The sequence below is a fragment of the Salmo salar genome, chromosome ssa01 (genome assembly GCF_905237065.1).
Source record: "Salmo salar chromosome ssa01, Ssal_v3.1, whole genome shotgun sequence".
Classification (NCBI taxonomy): domain Eukaryota; kingdom Metazoa; phylum Chordata; class Actinopteri; order Salmoniformes; family Salmonidae; genus Salmo; species Salmo salar.
In genome coordinates, this window is record NC_059442.1 from 131,241,439 (window position 1) to 131,263,840 (window position 22,402).

The window sequence follows — 22,402 nt, forward strand, 5'->3', positions numbered from 1 at the left end:
CGTTGGAGTATTGATAGTGATTGATCCAATCCTGAACACACCCTTGGGTGGGGATGGGGGTGGTGGTGCGTGTACTGTATGTGTGTGTTTTGTGTTAGTGTGTCCTGATGCTTGTCTGATCCTGCTATTTGCTGGAACTGATCTGGAGGTTACGGGGAGAAGAAATAAAACGTTACGTCATGCTTAATTAGAATCAGCTCATAAACAACTTTCTAATATTTATGTTATACCATATGCCCTCGCCTCCCTAGGAAGGCAGAGGGAAAGAACATGATGTGTACATCACAGGTCAAGGTGGAACGTGCTCTGCTGCTATGCCACCTCGAGAAAGCTTTTTTTCCCCAAAGAAGAAATGTCTGCCCTAAGTAGAGAGAGGCCATGTTCATGGTCATAGCTCCAAATTAAATGTACCCTTTGTTGGGAAGAGATAAAAAAACAGATGTATCCTTTACAACTCAATGAAGAACTCCAAATCACCACTTTATGCGGTCTGCTTAACAGTGCTAAAATGTGTGAAAACAACTGAACTACTCACAATTTAGCTCAAAAACGATATTTTTCTGATGTCAATGAGATATATGATACCTTAAATGTGAAAAAAGTGCTTCTACAATACAACGTTTTTTTTATGTTGCAGTAATCCTTCTCTTCTGTTTGAAATGTTACAGTTGTTTTTGGTAAAATCTCTGCAATTTTGTAAACTGCAAGATCTGTAAAGCAGAATGAAACTGTCACATTGTATTTCCTGTATGTAGTCTTCTTTGGCTGGTTATCGATTTGTGTATTTTTGTGGGCTGTAGATGTCCAATGTCCACAGCCTTACCTTATCTGTATTTCCCTTATTAAGGATTTAAGAATTTGCGAACTCCTAAGGGTCCGCTCCTTGTTTTCTCTAAAAACACTGGCTGGCATATGAATCTTGCACAGAATGTACCCCAGTTTGAGGTTTGTTTGTTTGTCAAAATTTTCCACTGTGAAACCACAAAGTCAATCCCTGAGTTATGAATGAATTTAGGAACAAGCTGTCAAATTTACTTATTGGATTTTCTGGCGTCTTGACGAGCTTCTAAACAGCTCCTTCCTTCTGCTCCAACTGCTAGGAAATCAGACTTTTTTCATACCTGTAGCCTACCTACAGTTCCCAACTAATTCATGAAAGGGTTGGTAGTTGTAGTTGATATGTCAAAAAGCATACCACAGTTGCCATTCATTTGTTACTTTGACCACGTAATACTGCTGTTGATACAGGCATGTGATTTGCAACTGCTTTTGCAGCTATAGTAAATGAACAACACAAGCTGAGTTTAGACCTACAGTTCATAATCTGTGCTGTGTAGTGCTGTGGTATTGTGAAATAAATAGGTGTAAATCTACAAATAGACAATTATACATAGTAAAGAGAAATATATTTATTTTATTCATGTTTAAACGATAGATTAGTATTTAAAAAGAAGAGCATAAATGATAAAAATAATGAATTTGTCCATTCCATATTTTTGGTCTTTTTGGTTTCTTTAAATATTACATAAAATAAATAATTTATTTTAAAGCAGTCAGGTAAAGGAATGGAAATACCCAATACAGTGAACTTGCATGTTAATAAGGTTTATGCTATGGTGCTAACTTGACTAAATTCTCTGCATTTGACTCACTCCATCGGCCAGCTTCTCTTCCATCACACCTAAGTCACCCAAGTGCTTCCGGTACTGTACGTGTCTGTCACAAAGCATGAGTGTCAATTTCAGTTCCTCGTATGAGTTAGTACAGCATAAATACATGTAACTGCATCCACAGATCATCACACAGACAAATACACATGGTACACTCTGTCCTTTGACCCTGTCTTCAGTGACGCTGAATCAGTGTCCCTTTTTTGTCCTCTTATTCAGTATTCAGTTTTGTCTCCAACAGTTCGCCCATTGAAAATGATTTGGCACAGAAAAATGTTTCATATTTTCTCCTGTGCCGAATCATAACTTAAAAACAAATCTGTGCCATCATCAGTCAGACTCCGTGACAATGAGTTCAAACAGTTCCTTTACATAGTGCCTTCCTTTCAGAAAATACATATAGTCTTTGCAAATCAAAAACATTGACTGCATATGACTCCATTATGTCTTTAATGGTTCCCAGTCTTTCCTCAGTGCAGTGAAACATTCCCAGGGGAAGGAACTGTCCAATGCGGTGGCTACACCACTATGGGCAGGAAGTGGGTGGCAGTGTTTTTCCTTCGTGTTTTCTTGCCCCTCATGGGCTTGCCGTTGGCGCTCAGCCCCACGAACATGGGCTTCTTCTTGTTCCGCCACTCTGCTGAGGCATAGGTGTTGTACCTGTTCTCCTCAATCCGTTCGGTCAACCGACAGTCAACACCAAAGTCCCTCTGGTGAACAAACAAGAAAAACAAATTGTGAGTGATTCGACAACTTTGGCAGCACAGGCAATGGAACTGGGGTCTACATTTGCATCATTTATTCAGTAAGCAGAAGTTCTCATCCAGATATCCAGGTTGGTTGGCTCCAATAAGGCAAGTTAACAACAATATAAATACATTCTTGCATAATGGCAGTGGGGTTCATCAGGCTTCTAACAGACTGCTCTTGTCATTTAGTGTCCTGACTAACTAGACAAAAAAGGCATACAGTTGTGACCCCGTAAAGAATGTTCCTTTCCCAAATGCTCTTTAGCCACAGCTGTTCAAATTGAATCCAGAAGTAAACTGAATGTTCCCAAATCATATGAGAATATTTTGGAAATGCTGCCCTGGGTTCAACTCACGTTCGGCTACCTCTTTCTCATGGAAACTTGTGTGAAAATAATCTCCCACAAAATGGAATATATGAATGTAGAACCAGCTAACTATAATATAATACTTGTGTAATGAGGGACAGATATGCCACCAATGCTTTACTGAGTGATTGACAGTACCTTGGTGTGACACTTTAAAATACGTCATGGGAATTGTGTTCCCTAGCTAGAATGCTTTTTGTGTCTCATTTCATCTGATTTCACTACTAAGAGAGCCGTAGTAACAGTCTTTTACTGTTATGTTTCAGATGATGTGTGAGAGCACATGAAACAGTACCGGTAGCCCTTGAGGGCTTTTAGTAGAATGGGGGCTGTTGTATTGTGTTTCTCTGGTCTGAATAGAGCGGAGCACAAGGATGGTGTGGTATATGGGAGGATCTGTGTGTTTGGGAGAGAGGGACGGCAGGGCCGTCTCGGCTTACTTTCTCCAAGACGACAACTCTTTTGGCTGGGCCGACTTGTACTAGGGGATTATTTACGGGCAGTGGAGTGGAACTGTCCTTTAAAACAACCCCAGGCTTCTCTAAGGGCCCGGGGACAGAGGAGAGAAGAGCTCTCACACAACATCAAAGGAGCCAGCTCCTTAGGAGAGTATAGTATGGAAGAGAGTTATTTTCAACAGTAAGGTGGCAGTGTAAAAACACTACCTGGCAACTAACTAGTGAGTGTTCTGAACACTGAATCAGTCTAATGGGGAGTTTGTATACTCAGCCAAATAATTAGCTCCAGTTTTTGTAGGGATATTGTTATTCTGTGTGAGAATTTCAGTACAGGCTAAACTTACCGCGCCATAAAGCTCTCCTTTCTTGCTGATTGCCAGGTAAAAGTTACTGCTGAGCCCCTTGATGGCCACGATCCCAACATCCACTGACTTGATCTCCAGCACACCTGGAAGACACGCAGACACATTATAGGTTAGTTATACCAGGCCAATACACTGAAGTGATAGTCATTGAATAATTGAACTGCATTGAGAAAGAATGCTTGTAAAAGCTGGCAGCGTCTGTGTTTTTGACTGCATACAGTTGTTAGGCTCCACTGTTTATTTAAGCAAAAGGCATGAGGGGGTGTGGTATACGGGCAATATACCACTGCTAAGGGCTGTTCATAGGCACGACTCAACACGGCCCATAGCCGTGGTATATTGGCCGTATACCACAAACCCTGAGGTGCCTTATTGCTATTATAAACTGGTCACCAACGTAATTAGAGCAGTAAAAATAAATGTTCTGTCATACCCGTGGTATACATACCCGTGGTCTGATTTACCACGGCTGTCAGCCAATCAGCATTCAGGACCCGAACTTCCCAGTTTATAATTGCTGTTATAGCATGCAGGCCAGTTGATTAAGTAGTACAGTGAATGTAAGTGGATACAGTATGTTGTAGTCCATGATGTTGTCAGTTACTACCATCTTTTCCAGTATGTTTACTGAACATATCTACATAAAAAGGTATAATAACGGCAGGCCTTGTCTGCTGAGTAACACCGGGGGGTAGAGTCACACTGTTATCCCTGACTATGTTTTGAATAATCACAATCATCTATGCTTGATCCCCCTCAGTAAACAACTGACTGGCTGCCTGGCTGTGTGTCTCTGTGCCAGTCATGGAGAACAGACAGGCTGAGCCGCCATTTCATTCCCATGCTAACGGCCATAAGCCCTGAGTGAGAGGCGTTGGCTGGGGCTAAGCCTTGGAAAAACCATTTCTTTGCTTTTGTTTGTTTTCGGAGTGGAGCGGCACGCTGGCGAAAGCCAAAATGTCCATATCGGTTTGCAGTCTGAATGTTTCTTGAACCAATTAGTGACTTAAGATGTGGTGACCAGTCTCCTTCATCCTAAAGTCAATTATACAAACCCATAAAGCTATCATGGGTTAGGGGGGATTAGCTCATTTGTAGCAAGCAGGGAGGCAGGGAGGCAGGGAGGCAGGGAGGCAGGGAGGCAGGGAGGTGGCTGGTCTGGCCCAGTGTGGAGCCTCCTCGCATGGGTCAGAGGACAGTAGATATCGCCTCACAAAGTGGCCTTTGACAGGCCAGAGTCAGAGTAGTTAATGGTACCTGTCTACACTGACACTGACTCACCTTCACCCCCCCCTCCGCTGACATCTTTTATTTGTGCCATCCCTCTTTCTTACTCCTGGGACACACATTTGTAACATCCTGCTGTCCTGGTGTGATTTTATGGACCGCCTGAGACAAGGGGGGACCCCGTTTTAGGAGGGCTGTTGCAGGATTCTTTGATCAGGGATAAGTTGCTCAGGCATTTACCCTTAAGTACTTGTTCAACTGGACATATCGTTCCTCTCCATATCTTCCTATTTGGGCTATGTGTCCTGTCAGTGTACTGGGTTACATTTTATGGTTAACAGTTTTGCGTAAGAGTATCTCACTTGGGGACTCTAGTCTACCCCTGCCATGGACTTTCCCATGTAAACCAATTTCAACTTTGAACCAATACAGTCTGCAGCTGTGGATTCTACTCAAAGGTCATGACCTCTTTTCAGACTCCCCACCCCCTAATTTTTCTTCCACAGTCGAAGACTGAAATTGTACCTTGTATGTGTAACACAGGAGGAGTGTGAAAACATATAAGCATACTTCTAAAAGTGCTAGTATAAAACTCATGACACCATAAAACTATGAATAATTCCATTGATGCAGAGTACAAAATAAAGACATTCCAGTCCCCGTACTGTGAAAACGAACTCCTAGTACATTGTCAATGCCTAAGCTAAACCATTTAGTATGAATTGGCGGTGAGGTTTTATCTGCACCTGTGAACCGGCAAAACAAGCAGTGTGGCCGCCACTCAACAGGCGGATTAGACAGGTTTCTTTATACACAGCGGGCGTGAGAGAGCCCCTTCCGTATGGGCTCTGGTTGCACACAGCTATTGAGTGTGGTGGTAAGGTTATCCGGCCTGGTCTCTGCTCCTCTGCCTTCCCTCAGGTTCATGAACAGGGGAGGGGAAGGAAGGGATGAAAGGAGGAGAAGAGAAATTGGATGACAGTCAGTGGGATTAGAGGGGAATAATCCCTGATCAAAGGGAGGGAGGGAGTGAGAGAAGGAGAGAGAGGCAATGCCAATTGATACAGGTGTATGGAGACCACTTTGAATAACTAAATTGTACGGAAATACAATACACTGCAAAGACTTGCACCTATTTTACAAACTCACACTGACTCACAGTTAAACACACAAACACACAGGCCGTTCCTGAATACCTGTCTTTGCATTCTAAATCGGCATTTTAGGGTATGTGAAAAAATGACGTTTTATAGTACGTGGAATTTCCTAAAATGTTGTATACTTTACATCCCAGGATGTCAGACTCATTTCAGCGTTTCATCTAGTAGAATTCACTGCACACTATTAAGGAAGAGATTCGTCTTTCCAGACACGTGTGTTTGATAACAGCTGCGAATCAGCTGAGGGGACGCGCTGCACCAAAACGAACAAAAGGCGTGAATCAACGCAATTTCGCTTTAGATTACAAATTCTCAGTAGGATGAGCCTAGTATGCTGATATTTGCTGCTTGCTGCATTAGCTTTACTAAACAGTACGTTCTAAATGCTGTAGTATGTCGTACTACTAGCACACAGTATGTCGTTTCAGTAAGTAGTAGGCATGCCAGATCTCAGACACAGCCACAAACACCTTCACCATCTGCACAAGAGTGAATGGTTCAAAACAAGTTTCAAGTCTGAGCTCCCCTGTAATATAAGTGACACTGCAGTATTTTAGGTAAGCTTGCAATGTCAAAATAAGATCTATCTCTGCCGTGTTGAAAGTCAGGCACCTGTTTTAGCCATTTGCTTTGGGCCGTTTGATGTGGTGCGTTAAAGCTAAACCCTTTTTTTATGACCCCCTTGCCAGTCACCAGAACCATCACCTGTACTCTGGAGTTGAAAGGCAGGGCTGTAACAAAAGGCTTAAATTGCAACAATATTCTATCTGAGGGCGGCACAGAACAGACCAGAGACTGAAACATATTGCTCCTGGCAGCTCGGCACAGCACAGCTCGGCACAGCACAGCACAGCACAGCACAGGGCCAGACCCCATTTCTCTTTAGCCCCTCCGTTCACAACAGTAAAACGAGTATCCTTACTCTATCTCTCTCTTTGCTTCGTTCCTCTCTCTCTTATCCGTGGCTTATCTCTGCGCGTCTGTTTCCCTCTATCTTTCTCTCCGTTCTGCCCCCGTTCCTGTCTCCTCACTCTGGTTACTTTTTATGCTTGGGGGGTTGTTTTTTTTCTACCTCTGGTTGGCACATCGCCCAAAACTTTTATTTCTATTTTGTGAGGGTGAACTTTTAAGTGCAGCGAAACAGTTTTATGACCAATATTGAAAGTGTAATAACCAGAGTTTTCTTAACAAACAAGAAAAAAAGGTGCTGACATTCTGCAATCGACATTTTTCAGAAACTACGAAGACAAACACCTGTGTATATAACAGGACTGTGTTAGTTTAATATGGCAGATTAATAAAAACCAGACCCCAAGGTCCTGTAACAGTCGACTGCAGTCTTCAGTGCTAATGAAGGGTTAGTTCCAGATACAGTATGGACAAGACTATATAAGAGTCCAAAATCTGTTTTCCGCCTCATTTCACTCTATGAAGCTGTATTTGTGCTGCCTAGATTTGAGGTCCAATGTTTGCTTGCCTCACTAAAGGAATTTACTGCTGCACACAAGAAGAGGCAGTGTGTTTATGGTGTAATGAGATACCGTATGAGTGCAGGTAAAACATTTCTGAAATATTTTTCTTTAGATAAGGTGAGTCATCTGACTTCTTTCTCTTTTCAACCTCAATTGGTCGATGTGGTTTCACAGTATTTGAGTAATTTGTGTTTCTTGGGTTTCTCCTACAGTACCATTGGCAGAGGCTATGGCTGCTAATTACAGCGTTACTACTGGAGAGCAGACAGTCTTCTGGTGGCTCAGTTCACTTCTGCTGGCTGACTGTCCATTGGGTGGTCAAGTCAACTGCCTGGTGTGACTCCCATCGGCAGCAGCCTTGGCTTCTACCCTAGGCTCTGTAGGTGGCCTCTCTCCTCCTCTCCCCGCCCCCCACAGACCCCCATCACCACATAAGGCCGTGGTTTCTTGGCAGGGTGACAGAACTCCCGTTATCGCATCTTGTCAAAATGACCTCAATGCTTTCACATTTGTAGCTTCATACAGCCAGCTTTACCACTGAGCCTCCCCCACTTATATTGCTGTGTACTGTATAGAAGACTACACACTACAATAGAACATACAATGCATGCTCTGTTCTGAGAGAAATACCTTTTCTCATCAACACCAGGCATCAATTCGATACTAAAGTTTAAGCAGCTTAGATGCCACAAGACCACCAATGTCGTCAACCCAGAGTGTGTGCATAATTGTCCTGGGAAACCTAACTTGCTGCCCCTATGACAGGCAAGTCTTTGCTATTAACCTTCCAGATTCAGGGGTGTAGAGGCAGCTCATGTCCTATTAAAGGGGGGCTGGGGTAGTGGCAGAAGGGGTTGGGGCAGTGGCAGGAGGGGGTGGGGCTGGGGGTAGGGGTAGGGGCCAGAGGGGTTGGGGTTGTGGCAGGAGGGTTTGGGGTAGTGGCAGGAGGGGTTGGGGCTGGGGGTAGGGGACGGAGTGTTTGGGGTAGTGGCAGAAGGGTTTGGGGTAGTGGCAGGAGGGGGTGGGCTGGGGGTAGGGGCCTGAGTGGTTGGGGTAGTGGCAGAAGGGAGTGGGGTAGTGGCAGGAGGGGTTGGGGTAGTGGCAGGAGGGGTTGGGGCTGGGGGTAGGGGTAGGGGCCGGAGAGGTTGGGGTTGTGGCAGGAGGGTTTGGGGTAGTGGCAGGAGAGGTTGGGGTAGGGGCCGGAGGGGTTGGGGCTGGGGGTAGGAGGAGGTGGGGTAGTGGCAGGAGGGGTTGGTCTGGGGGTAGGGGCCGGAGGGGGTTGGGGTAGTGGCAGGAGGGGTTGGGGCTGGGGTAGGGGCCAGAGAGGTTGGGGTAGTGGCAGGAGGAGGTGGGGTTGTGGCAGGAGGGGTTGGGGTAGTGGCAGGAAGGGGTGGTCTGGGGGTAGGGGCCAGAGAGGTTGGGGTAGTGTCAGGAGGGGGTGGGGCTTTGGCAAGAGGGGTTGGGGTTTTGGCAGGAGGTGTGGGGAAGTGGCAGGAGGGACTGGGTTAGTGGCAGAAGGAGTTGGTGCTGGTGGTAGGTGGCCGGAGGGGTTGGGGTAGTGGCAGGAGGGGCTGGGTTAGTGGCAGAAGGAGTTGGTGCTGGTGGTAGGTGGCCGGAGGGTTTGGGGTAGTGACAGGAGGGGTTGGGGCTGGGGGTAGCGGCCGGAGGGGTTGGGGTAGTGTCAGGAGGGGGTGGGGTTTTGGCAAAAGGGGTTGGGATTTTGACAGGAAATGTGGGGTGTGGCAGGAGGGTTTGGGGTAGTGGCAGGAAGGTTTGGGGTAGTGGCAGAAGGGACTGGGCCTGAGCTGGGGTAGTGGCAGGGCAAGGGTGGGGGCTGGGTTAATGGCGGTAGAGGGGCCTGGGGGACTGGAGTAGAGGCAGGGAAGGGGGGGGCTGGGGTAGTGGCAGGGGAGGGGATGGGGGACTGGGGTAGTGGAAGGGCAGAGCAGGGGCTGAGGTAGTGGCAGGGCAGGGCAGGGGGGGCTGAGGAACTGGGTTTGACCCTGGGCTGGCTCCTTACAGCAGTGCCTCGCACCTTTGATCTGGCCTCCACAGGCCTCTGGCTCCCAGGCTCCTGAGAGATCAGTGCAGCAGGGTCTGGGCTCTCTTGAGGGGCCGGCTTCATTAGGCTGCAGAACAACACAGCTCTCCCCCCACCAACCCCACTCTACACCCCTCATCTCCCCTACAAACTCCCCACTGCCTCCTAAACATGGTCAGTGGTGACTCCAGATGAACTTAAGGTTAGGGAGGGCTATAAAAGTGTTTCCCTAGTTTATCTTAGGCCCGTTTGAAGATTATATTGCTGCTCTGCTCCCATTGTATGGCCCACGACTGGATATGAGAAGGTTAGGTACATGTAAATGTCTGCGTTTTCAATTGTAAAACCGGTTTTACCACTTGAGGTACAACTTTCAAAGAAAATTATGATTTATTTCCACACGAGGGAGGATGTTGGGATTTTAGAGATATATACTGACAATTCAAACAATTCTATATTATATTAAAACAATGAATTCAAATGCTCTTTGCAGAAATATTCAAAATGTGTCACTTCTAAGAGTGTTAGGTTTCTGTACAAAAACTGTCCTTCATGTTTTGTTTCCACTTCTCAACAATCCCAAGTTTGATTTGCATTACTTGAGGTTAGAGTGACTAACATCTAAGGCGAGAGATCTTCCCTCCGACAACTGGCCTGATTGACGATCTGTCAAATTCACTATGACACAGGGGTTCACATCCGTGGAATGACTTCAGCGTTAAGGGCATAAGGAACACTAGATCCATTGAGAAACACAAACGCCAGTGTGGCGTTGTGGGAATTGTCTACTTTGTGAGTAATTTAAGTATTGGGGTAGATAAAGTCGGACAATATCCCACTCCAGCCGGACAAGCCGTCAAAAGGTTTGTGCAAAAGAAAACTTGAGGATCTTTTCGCCATCCACTGTCATTGTAATTTACGACTACTCAATAATTTTTGTTTATTAGTTACTTTTCACAGATATTTTACACCACGATGGGGGTTACTCATGTAAATTGCTAGTAACTCATTGGTGACTGGCTAAATCTGTATGATGGTGCTTTCAACTTATTCATGGCTGTAGTGTGACGGGAGCTTGTGATGGATGTGGTGTGAATGTAGCCTATTGGTGCTAAATAGCGGAGGGTGAGCAACATCCAATGAAAACATCGCCTGTTCACTGTCTACATCTTCACCTAGCGACAGTTAAGTTATATCTTTTTGTTTCATGAGGCTGCTAAGTTGTGTTTTAGATCCATCTCCACACAGAAGTTGTACATCTAGTACTTCTTATCCATCCTACTGTCAATATTTTTTTTCTTTGCCTGAAACTTGGATCCACAGCAGTCTTACACGGGAGAAACACTGTCAAGCTGTGTGTGATTTTAAACCTGGCAGCAAAACATGATTAAAAGCAAATCCAGATACTCAGAAGAAAATAATCACCTGTAATGAGCATAAATGTGTTGTTTCAAATACCTGAGCTCTGTTTTCCAGCCAACAGATAGCATTAGATTTCTCTGAGATAGAACATTCACATTAGCATGGTTTGAGATCAGCTTACCATGCCGGGTAATAGTACCACTGTGTATTATGTCATGGTGGTTTTAAGGACGTTGCAAACCAAATTAAATGCATGTTGATGTTCACGGTGGTTTCAGAAAAAATGCAGTCTTCTCAGATAATGTGATTTACCCAATGCTATTGGTTCTGCAGCATAGTACCTATGCCAGTAAATGTCAAAACGTGCCATCGGGCACTGAGTGCTTACCATATGAATGTGTGTTTACGGGTTTGATCTGGCAAGGTAATTTATAACCTTTCTTGCATTTTGCATACTGTATGAATGCGTAAACATGATGGTGTGATTCCAATTGTTCTGGACATTCTATAGACTCTTTGAGGCACGTTATGTAATGAACCCGGGGTCATTGGGATTTAAGGTCCCATGTTTTTTAAGTCCAGATGCCTTTTTACTGCTGGGGAAAGTACAATGCACTGCAGCACTCAAGCACTAGGCCTAACAAACTAATCCTCTCCAGAGCCTATCACCACAACTTTCAACATTTCCTACTTGAAAGTGCATCATTTCCTCTGGTTGTTGTGTTGGATCTGTTGTCTTAGGTCCCTCCAGATTTTGGGCAAGATTCGAGTATGTAACACTTACTTTTTTACACTTTACTCTGTCACCATCAAACACACACACACACACACACACACACACACACACACACACACACACACACACACACACACACACACACACACACACACACACACACACACACACACACAAACACACACACGCACACGTGGCAGCACATAGGCTTCTGTCCCCTCTCATAAATGTCAGAGCAGGCACCCATGTGGATGGGGACAGTGTTGGGCCAGCGTTGGTCCAGTGTGGGAACGTGTTGCATTAGTAGCCAGTAAAGCAGTGGGGGTCTGGATATAGGATCTGTGACGGATAAGATCCAGGGCTCCTGCTCAGCCACCAGTTGCCTCAGGACAGCCCCCCTAGTGCCCCCTAGTGCCCCCCTAGTGCCCCCCCACGTCCCTGCCTCTTGCGCACGCAATGGGTAATTAGCTGGCATTCCTGCCTGCTCCTTTAAAACGGGACGGGCTGTCCAGATGCGTCTCTGGTCCGAGCACTGGTCTCCCTGTGCTACCTTTGATGATTCCATTAAGACTCTCTCTCCTCTCTCTCTCTCCCAGACTTCCATCTGTCCCACCACACTCGGTGTGTGTGTGTGTGTGTGTGTGTGTGTGTGTGTGTGTGTGTGTGTGTGTGTGTGTATGTGTGTATGTGTGTGTGTGTGTGTGTGTGTGTGTGTATGTGTGTGTGTGTGTGTGTGTGTGTGTATGTGTGTGTGTGTGTGTGTGTGTGTGTGTGTGTATGTGTGTGTGTATGTGTGTGTGTGTGTGTGTATGTGTGTGTGTGTGTGTGTGTATGTGTGTGTGTGTGTGTGTGTGTGTGTGTGTGTGTGTGTGTGTGTGTGTGTGTGTGTATGTGTGTGTGTGTGTGTGTGTGTGTGTGTGTGTGTGTGTGTGTGTGTGTGTGTGTGTGTGTGTGTGTGTGTGTGTGTGTGTGTGTGTGTGTGTGTGTGTGTGTGTACATACATCTTGAATGTGTTCTGATGTCTGTGGTTCTCAATGATTTGCGACTTTGACCTAATCTAGTGAAAGTTTGTAACATTGCAACACCCAAACACATGAAACATGCTCACATTTCTTTCACCTGGACAGCCTACCATTCAACTACATTGGCCTATACCATTGATGCCTTACCAGGTTAGATTTAGCAGTGCATCTTCCAAAATAGAGAAAATACCAATTCTGCGCTCTGGGCAGCAACATACTATTGCAGAGCTGAAGGTATGTTCAAAAGTTGCTCTGCTGTTGAATCATTATTCCGAATTGTGAGCCTTTGACTTTCTGGTTTGGTTTAAGGAATAAGTCAATTCCTGCACGTCTGTGAGGGTATTGAATCCGCACATAAGGTAAACATTGAAAACTCAAAACCAGTTAATCAAAACAAAGATTGCCAATTTAAAATTCCAGGGAATTATAATCCATTCTTCAGAGAAGAGAACTGCCCAATGAAGCTTTGACTTTTCCAGAGAGGTTGCTGACAGGCTGGATGGTATAGTGGCAGGACAGTATGCGGTTCACGAAGTCTGTGTTTTATTACAAAAATGTTCAGATGAGTCAACAGATGATTGACACAACAGTAAATTGATGGGTGAATATCAGGAAGCACTGAAAGAATATGCGTAAATAATGATTTTTAAAGAATAGGGGAAAACTGTGAGTACAGAGAGCAATGCCTCAGTTCCCCCTTGTCCCCTGCGACTTTGGTCAGAGTCACCGCATAGAAAAATATGAAAACTGCTAGCTTTCCTTATTTGAACATACACATGCACGCGCACACACACACACACACACACACACACACACACACACACACACACACACACACACACACACACACACACACACACACACACACACACACACACACACACACACACACACACACACACACACACACACACACACACACACTCACTCACTCTCTGACTGCAGCTTGTTAGAGACAGACAGGACAAAATGATAGTGGGGAGACAGTGGTGTTCTCCTTTAAACCAACCCTGGCACAAATGACCCTCACTTTAAGTAATGGGGTCAAAGGTTAGTCATACATCTGGACATCCATACCTCCATGTTGAACTCTAAATAGGGCAAACGAGGGGGCAGAAACAATAAGATGCTTGAGAGACAAATCTAGGCTTCCCTGGCCAACCTTCTTGTTCAAGAGGGGTTAGTTGAAAATTAGCGAATGATAAAGTCGTAAAGAACTGGCTTGCCTTCAATCATTGAGTTCCAATTTCAATATGAATCATAACTTTCACACTTTAGGCCTTCACAAATCTTCACAAATCTATGTGAATGCACAACCCGTTTAAACAGCTTCAACTTCCTTTGTGATAAGGGAGATACTGCTGGACACAAGTCTAACGACCCGGGGGTGTAGGGGGTGTAGGAGGGTGTAGGAGGGTGTAGGGGTGGGTGTCCTGTGCCAGTGGTGTCTGCTTTTAATTACTCCCTGTTGGCTGAGGCTGCAGCCTCTTCCACTGATGGAGGTATTATGGGGATAATAATAATAATAATAATAATAATACATGCCATTTAGCAAATGTTTTTATCCAAATCAATTTACAGTCATGCATGCACCCATTTCCATATGGGTGGTCCAGCGGAAATCAAACCCACACTCCGCCGTACTCTACCAGCTGCTGTTATACTGTTACGCTACGTAACATAGACTGTTTGTACTACTTTTATCACAAGCAATGCAAAAAAAAAAAAGCACTGCAGCACCAACAAAAAAATCAATGCAACAAAAAAAGAACTCCTGTGTACTAATTTATCCTGAATCTTTGAAGGCCTAGATTAAAATAATCCCAAACATGTTGCTTCTAATTCTAAGTGTAAAAGGACAGGATGTAGCAGCCAATTAGACACATCCCGCATATTCACTAAACCCCTGGCCAAACAATTATTTAGGAATCAGAAAAGAGAAAGCCTATGAAGATGTTAGGGTCAAATAGATTTTTTAAACCACTGACACTAACCTTTTGTACATCTACACAATCCTCATAACTCACTTTTATTGCCTGTGTGGTTAAGATTTCCCACGAGAACCACACATGGGCACTATAACCACAGAGAGGAGGAGAACACTCAAGAGAGAGTGCCATCCATGTGGTGCAGACGGGTGCAGTTACAACATACATTTACACATTTCACATCATGGCTTCTTGCTATCCTCTCATAAACACATTATAAAGACACACACAACCACACTCTTGCTAAGAGAAACACAAACCGGTGAGAAAACACACAGCCTTGCGTTCCAACACCACCATGAGGCTCACGATGAAGCATGTAAGAGCCAAAAACTAGAATTATGGGCTGAGAAAAAGGGCAACATAAACACATAACTATTAGGAGCAATAATATTTCTACAACTTCCACTCGCCCCTTTTGATTGTTCATCACCAACCAGTCATATTAGTCCGTTGCCATAGGTACCACTTGTCTATAGCCTATTTCTTAGCTCTTTTGCAACGACGTGGTTCTACTGCTGAGCCATGGAACACCAGAGCCCCCATCCCCCATTTATGGTCTTGTGGAACCATAAAAGTACTAGGTTTACCTAGCCCTCCCATCCTCTATGCTACTAAGACCTCGTTTGCAGCACTTAAGAGGATTCCTGTTGTCAGAACCATTTCCTTTCACAAATCTTCTAAGAAATTATGAATCCTGCTATAGAACCAGCCAGGACAGCAGAGGATAACAAACACTATTAGGTTGGATAGTTATAGGGCCACTTTGAGTCAGTCAGAGGAGCTTAGGATTCAGCCAAGTTTGACTTCATTGGATATGGATCGAGAGGTATCTGTATCAAATGTTGCAATATAAAATGAAACAGCACCTTGTCCAGGGTCCTTGTCTACATCAAGGAAAGGAGTGGACCATGACATGACAGAAGAAGTGCTGATACTACTTATTCACTGTGCTTGCTGTACACCAGCATCTCCTCCAGGGCTCAACACATCAACGATCTCCTAATGCACTAGAACTTGACAAAAACAAATGAGTTTGACTTTAGAACAGCCCATTTTGTCGGGGATTGCCTGCAATGCTAATCCAGCAGCATCAGATTAGAGCGAGGGCTAAGTAAGGTGAGAGGAGGATAGATGGCTGCTGGCCTCACCCCTCCGTGATGGACAGCCCACAAAGTCGGCAACATGATTGGAAAGAGTCGGACTCTGTGGAGCTCACGATCCAACCTGCAGTTGAACCCTAAACTGCCCTAAGTCCCCTCCATCAAAACTGTCAGGGTCTAATGATGTTCATTAGCCGGACCCCCTTCTCCCCAGTATCCCCAAGTATATCACTTCAGACCACAGTCCACTGTGGATGAATTCAGTCGTCTATTAGAGAGTGCTTTTTTCGATTCCAGTTTCTTTCATTGATAAGCAAAGTGAAGGGAGAGGAAAGGGAGACTGGGGTCCAGATGCCAAATCAGAGAAAATCACTAAGAGAAAAAAAAAAAACCAGTCTGTTATAAACTGTTTCTTATTGGTCAGTGACATTCTAGATTAGAACAGAAAATAAATTGGACATGTTGAATAATTCAGTATGAAAATAAGCAGTTTTTTTGCTTGGTTCACACATGCAGTGCCTTAATACTATAATACTCTAATACTGGAGAGTAACGTGCAGAAAAACAGTGTGACACTGTAATACTGAGCAGATGGATTCTGAAAGGGAATCACACAATATGGGCTGGATTGGGTTTCAAACAGCACATAGATAGGTCTTTTGTAGAGAGCTGAGAGAGAGAAAGGGGCTGGGTAACACACCGGCCGTGCTGCAGCACAGACCTGACCAACACAGCACACAAAGAGGCTCTAAGAACACAGGTTTGTACTCCGACAGTGTAGCATACCTACCTACGTATTTCTACAATGGTTATCATATCATTCTTCAAAAAGCTATGTTATCAGACTTCATTTGATTTAATTAGAAGATCTTTCATTCATTCGCCTTCTGACTCCACCGTACGTAAACATCTAGCCTCTGTACATGGGCATATCAAAGCTGCTGAGGCTAAAGACCCTAACAGGCTACAATTCTGTGGGCAGTGGAGGCCTGGCCAGGCAATGCCTACTGGTCATACACTATGTAATTAGAGACAAATTCACCATATTCTGCCACGCATCAGTCTACAATGACATCTGAGTTTACAGACAGACACACCTTCTCAATGTCTGCCTTGCCTCACAAAGTATGACACATTTTCATACATACTGGAGACAATCCAAATGAACATACTTCAGAACAGCATGAAACTGGAGCTAATGAAGTGAAGGTGTTCCCACACACTACAGTCTCTGTCCTGATGAGGAAGGTCTTCTAATATTTGGTTAATTTTAACCCAAAAATGAATTCCATGATGTTGCAGGATACTACCAGACTAAGAGGAGTTGACAGGCTAGATGAACATGTACTCAGCACCATTTTATTGCACATTTTTCTGCTGTCCCAGGGTTTATGACTGGACAAACTGCTGGGCAAGGACAAAAACAATCGCTACTCCAGCATCTCCCCCTTCACCACCAACAAATAGAAGTAACATTACCCAGCAGCTCTCTCTCTTTCTGCTGCTCTGAGACATTTCAACTAGTCAACAAGTCTCCCTTTCTAGGACCAAACCAGGAGACCTGAAATACCAGTCTGAAGTCTCACCTGTAGTTTCTGCAGTTTCCAAATACATAAACCAAGAGGTGTTTATCATCTTATCTTATGCCACATCTTTGACTTTTCACCGCAAGGTTTCAAGTCAGAGAGACGGAGAACATTACTGCAACCTGGTGGGCATTTTCCTTTTGGATTCATAGAAAATGTTTTGTGTTTAAAAGTGGCACGTGTCCAAGCTGTTTTGATCGATTCAGATGTATCACCCCTTGGTAGTTCTCTCACTTTGCCTCCAACAGACCCAGGTCTTCTGCTTCCCCCCAGACATTTGTTCCTAGCCCTGTCTAGCTACACTTCAGATGGGACAGTATTTGGGCAGCATGGGATCTGAATTCCCCAAGAAGTGCTCTGTCCATCTGGTTTCAGAATTATTACCAGGCAGGCTTGTGCCTAAGGTCATTGTGGGAGCTAATGACAACCGCATTATATTCACATGTGGTGGGCTATTGGCGGGAACCACTCACATGCAGCATGCATTGGACACTCACCACAAAACACTACGCACTTCTCTTTTTTTTCTTTCTCTTTCTAACTGCCGTCTTTCCATAAACAAGCAATGTGCCCCTACAGCAGTGGATTTAAAAAAAATCTACGTATTACATTTCTGTCTAAATGTTTTGTAGCATTAAGGGTCATTTTAGGGTAGATCAAGCCTAGGTGTTATAGTCGCGACCTGATCTCAAACCTTGAACTTTTGGTGGTTATTGACACGTCCGCTTCTGATGGTTAAACTCTGAGTGTGCTGAAGGCGAGAGGAAGCTCTGCTAATTGAAATTCCTTCAGCCATGTCTTGCAGAGCCTGCGCGTCTGAGTGGCACTGTCTGAGAAGAGAAGCCTCGCACACATGGGCTCCACATGGCAAAGCCTTCTTTTATTAGGGCCAATGTGCGCACAGCGCACTGACGGGAAAGTGTACAACCAGCTTGGAGAGAGCGTGTGGCGGCCAGGTGCTACGAGCATTGGCTGGGGTGTCTGGGGTATCGCTCGCTGCGTAGTAATCTTTACGGTACCAAGGCAGGCAATTGTAGTGATTAGAGCAGTATAACGATGAGCTGAGAGATATCATTCTAAGCAGGGGTGTGGATGGATACAAGCACTTCGATACAGATATTAATGTCAGCCCATGACAGACACAGCTACGCAACTGGAAAGTGATAATGATGAAAACCTCAAATGATGATAACACTATATAGCACTAGTTTTAGTACATATAAAATTGTAATAATAAAATATAATAAGTCACCAAAGAAAGCGTATAGGGATGTGATCCCTAAGATATTTGCTCAGAGAGAAAAGGGTTATTTGGGCTATTTCTAATTGGTTCCAGTAGACGTGCTCTAAAGGAAAGTCCACTGAATTACTGAGGCATCAACCATGCTGCTTCCACTATCCAAGAACCTTCTGCTGCCCAGGCAGAGACACGAAACACAGGCTACACATCTATGCCCACTGATGCCCACCACAATACCAGGTAAGGTTCGTGTTATGTGTGGAGGCAGTGGAGCCAAAGCAAAGGCAGGGAACCAGAGAGCAGTGCCATAATAATGGGGGAAAACCAAACTCTATGGGACTCACATGTGAGAGGGATGAGAAAAGAAGCAAAACTCACAAAACATAAGCTGAGTGAGTGCATATGTTCTGGGGGTTACTTACTGTAGAGATCATCTTTGTTTTTGGTGCCATTGACTTTGCCATTTTTATCAATCCTGAGAAAGAACTTCTGATAGGAGTAGAGTTTCCTCTTGCGCACGTCTCCTTGGAGATGGTTATAGCTGCGCACATGCCGCCCCACAACAGTGTCTGAAGAGGCGTTGGCAGCCCTGGACAAGCGTGCCACGGAGCGAGTGGCGACCCCAGGTGCAATCGGATGACACGTGGAGGGCAGTGGACAGAGCAGCAGGACGAGCAGCACTGAGAGGATGGACAGACGAATGCAGGACCAGGCGGCGGCACCCTTAGTCACTGTCCATATGCACATTGTACTGGAGCTGGGAGGACTGGAGAAAAGCTCACAGAAAGGACCATGCTGGATGGGGGAGAGGGAGAAGGGCTGAGAGCGGGAGATGGAACCCCCGGCGGATGACGACGACAACACTGCTGCTGCTCTTTCTGCTGCTTATTCCTCCCGTGTTCCAAAGGAATGTGTCAACATACATAACTCGAAACTGGGAAACCAGCACCTCTCACCCTCTGTCGCTCACTCTCCTCGTACAATACTAACGAGAAGCTACCTCTACCACCTCTGGAGAGGATGAGATAAGGGGAGGGTTAGAAGAGGGGACGGGGAGACCAAAAATGTTCAAAAAAAGGAATAAATAAAACAAATCTCAAGATAAACACTACAGCTGTTTCTCATCAAAATGAAGAATCAAAGAATGGGGGGAAAAAAGGAATCATGTAATCCTTGCTTTTCTTCTGGTCTCTGGATTTTCCTCTGAAGTTACTTGTCTGTATAATGGAGCCTCTTAGCTGGAGTGTCTCTTTCTTGGTGTGCTGTGCTCCTCTATGTAGGGGAAGTGAGAATGGGAGCGCTGGGTCTCTGTGTCCTGGTCCCTCTGAGCTAGAGTAGAGTGTGAGCTGGAGCTCTCCTTCTCTTTTCTCCGTCTCTCTGAGCTGAGTCCCTTTGAGTGGAGTGGCTGCGTGCTGCTTCTCTTCTCTGAGTGCCTCTCTCTCTCTCTCTCCTGTTGGGATCCCTGTTGAAGAGGTCCTCTCCCTGTCTGTCTTGCTGCTCTGAGGTGACTGGGTCTTGTCACTCTTCTCACCTTATTTATCTGAGGCAATCCCCCCAGATGTAATCTCTTAGGATAATTGGCGGTCTATGAAAGCCAGTTGGCTTTGAAGATCTATGTGTGTGAGTTTTTTGTAATGTTGCTTAGTTGCTTGTGTGTGTCTGTGTGTGTGAGGGTGAGTGTGCGTGTATGTCAGATAGAGTAAGGGAGAGGTTGTTTTTCTCCCCTCCTATCCCTCTCTCTCTTTCTCTCCTCTACCCCTCCCTCTCACCCTGTTCCCTCCCCTTCTGAGTCCAAGTCCTACCAGTTGCTCAGAACAGGTTTGGAGTGAATTGTGGAAATTCTCTCTCCTCAACTTCTCTCCTCTCATTTCCTATTCCCATATCCCCCTCTCCCCCTATCTTGTGTATCTTTTATGTTTATCTATTTTCCTGTATTTCACAGTCTTCCTTTTTCAGTGGTGGAAGTGTTGCCAGACAGGGTAGGTCTCTATTGACTTCAGTCTTATCAATGGCACCTGGGACCATTGCTGGAAATCCTCCTTAAAAGGTGAGGCTCGGAGTGTTGTCTTCATCTGTTTCCTTAGGGCCTCTTCTTCATTTTAGAAATACATATTTGCTGAGGAGTTTGCATTTTATCCTTTCATCATGAGTGGTAATCAGTACGACAGAGATGTACCCATAAAATACAGTCAGGTCCATAATTATTGGCACCGTTGATAAAGATTATATTAGACTATAAAATAAATAACACAAATACTGAGCTGTATTGCATGTAAAAAAGAAAAGGGAAATTATATTATTTTATACTTATATAATAGCTCAGAGAGAGATTTTGTTAAACAAGTACTAAAAAAAAATCTAAAAAAGATAAGGGTGAAAGTGATTGGCACCCGTGTTTTCAATACTCCAGCACCCTCCCATTGCGAGGATAGTGACACTGAGCCTTTTTCTAAAATGTTTTATGAGATTGGAGAAGACATTGGGGGGAATTTTAGACCATTTCTCCATACATAATCTTTCCAGGTCCTTGATTTCCTTGTCTGCACTGATGGACTGCTCTCTTCAATTCAATGGGGTTTAAGTCCGGAGACTGAAGATGGCCATTGCAAAATGTTGATTTTGTGGTCAATTAATGAATCATTTGTGGATTTTTATGTGTGCTTGGGGTTATCGTCCTGCTGGAGATCCACTTGGGGCCAAATCTCAGCCTCCTGGCAAAGGCAACGTGGTTTTTGGCTAAAATGTCCTGGTTCTTGGTAAAGTTTGTGATGCCATTGACCTTAATAAGGGCCCCAGCACCAGTGGAAACAAAATAGCCCCATAACATCAAAGATGCACCACCATATTTTACCTTAGGTATGAGGTACTTCTGTTTTTTACGAGGCCAAACCCAACACTTGAGGCCAAAGAGCTCTATTTTCATGTCATCTGACCATAGCATCACCTGGAGTTTGATCAACAGCATTCACACTTAGATTAGAACCAGTGCTATTATCAGATGACATGAAAATAGAGCTATTTGGCGTCAGGTGTCCTAGAGGTTAGTTAGAGAGGCAAGCCAGCAACCGGAGTGCTGCCAGTTCGAATCACAGGTCCAACAAAGGAATCTATCGGGAAGTGAGCTGGCAACCGGAGGGTTGCTGGTATCAAGTCCTAGATGCCATTGCCTACTGTTGTGCCCTCGAGCAAGGAACTTAACCCCCCACAACAACAGCCCCCTAGGTTCCCAATGTAGCAGCCCCCACCTCTCCAAAAACCTGTATATGTCCTGTATGTATACAGGTTGGACCTTGGGTGCAATTGAACAATAAAGTCATCTTCATCTAAATCTATGAAGGAACGGTCTAAGAACCCTCCCAATGTGTTCTCAAATCTCATAAAACATTTAAGAAAAGGCTCAGTGTCGTTATCCTCGCAAGGGGAGGGTGCTAGAGTGTTGGAAACAGGGGTGCCAATCATTTTGACCCCTGTCTTTTTTATATATTTTTGTGTTGCTTTTTAAACAAAATCTCTTTCTCTGAGCAATTGTTTGGGGCGTACAATATTGCTCATTATTTGTATTATTTATTTTATTCAGTCTTTTTTGCTCATCTTTATCAAAGGTGTCAATAATTATGGACCTGACCGTATTACAGATCAAAGAAACAACACTATAAAAAAATGTGCATTATTGATGCAGTATTGATACAATATTTAGAACTTGACCATGACTAGAATTAATGGAACATCCTGACAAATTACCACAAAACTAAGGTCTAACCAAGTCAGGCAAAGATGTGGACAAACAGACAACACGCTATACATTCAGTTATAACACAAGTGATTTAATAGGCTTTTAAAACCCAAAGTAGACCT

The 22,402-nt window shown here is 44.6% G+C and overlaps 1 protein-coding gene across 1 annotated transcript; it reads right to left on the reverse strand.

Moving 5' to 3' along the window:
- Positions 1-1,394: 1,394 nt before the first annotated feature.
- Positions 1,395-20,417, reverse strand: fgf10a (fibroblast growth factor 10a). Its single transcript, XM_014129270.2, has 3 exons — positions 18,970-20,417; positions 3,590-3,693; positions 1,395-2,380 (listed from the first exon to the last, which is right to left on the reverse strand). The coding sequence occupies exons 1-3, from the start codon at positions 19,292-19,294 to the stop codon at positions 2,189-2,191; spliced, it is 621 nt and encodes a 206-aa protein (XP_013984745.1). The 5' UTR covers positions 19,295-20,417; the 3' UTR covers positions 1,395-2,188.
- Between the last annotated feature and the right edge of the window lie 1,985 nt (positions 20,418-22,402).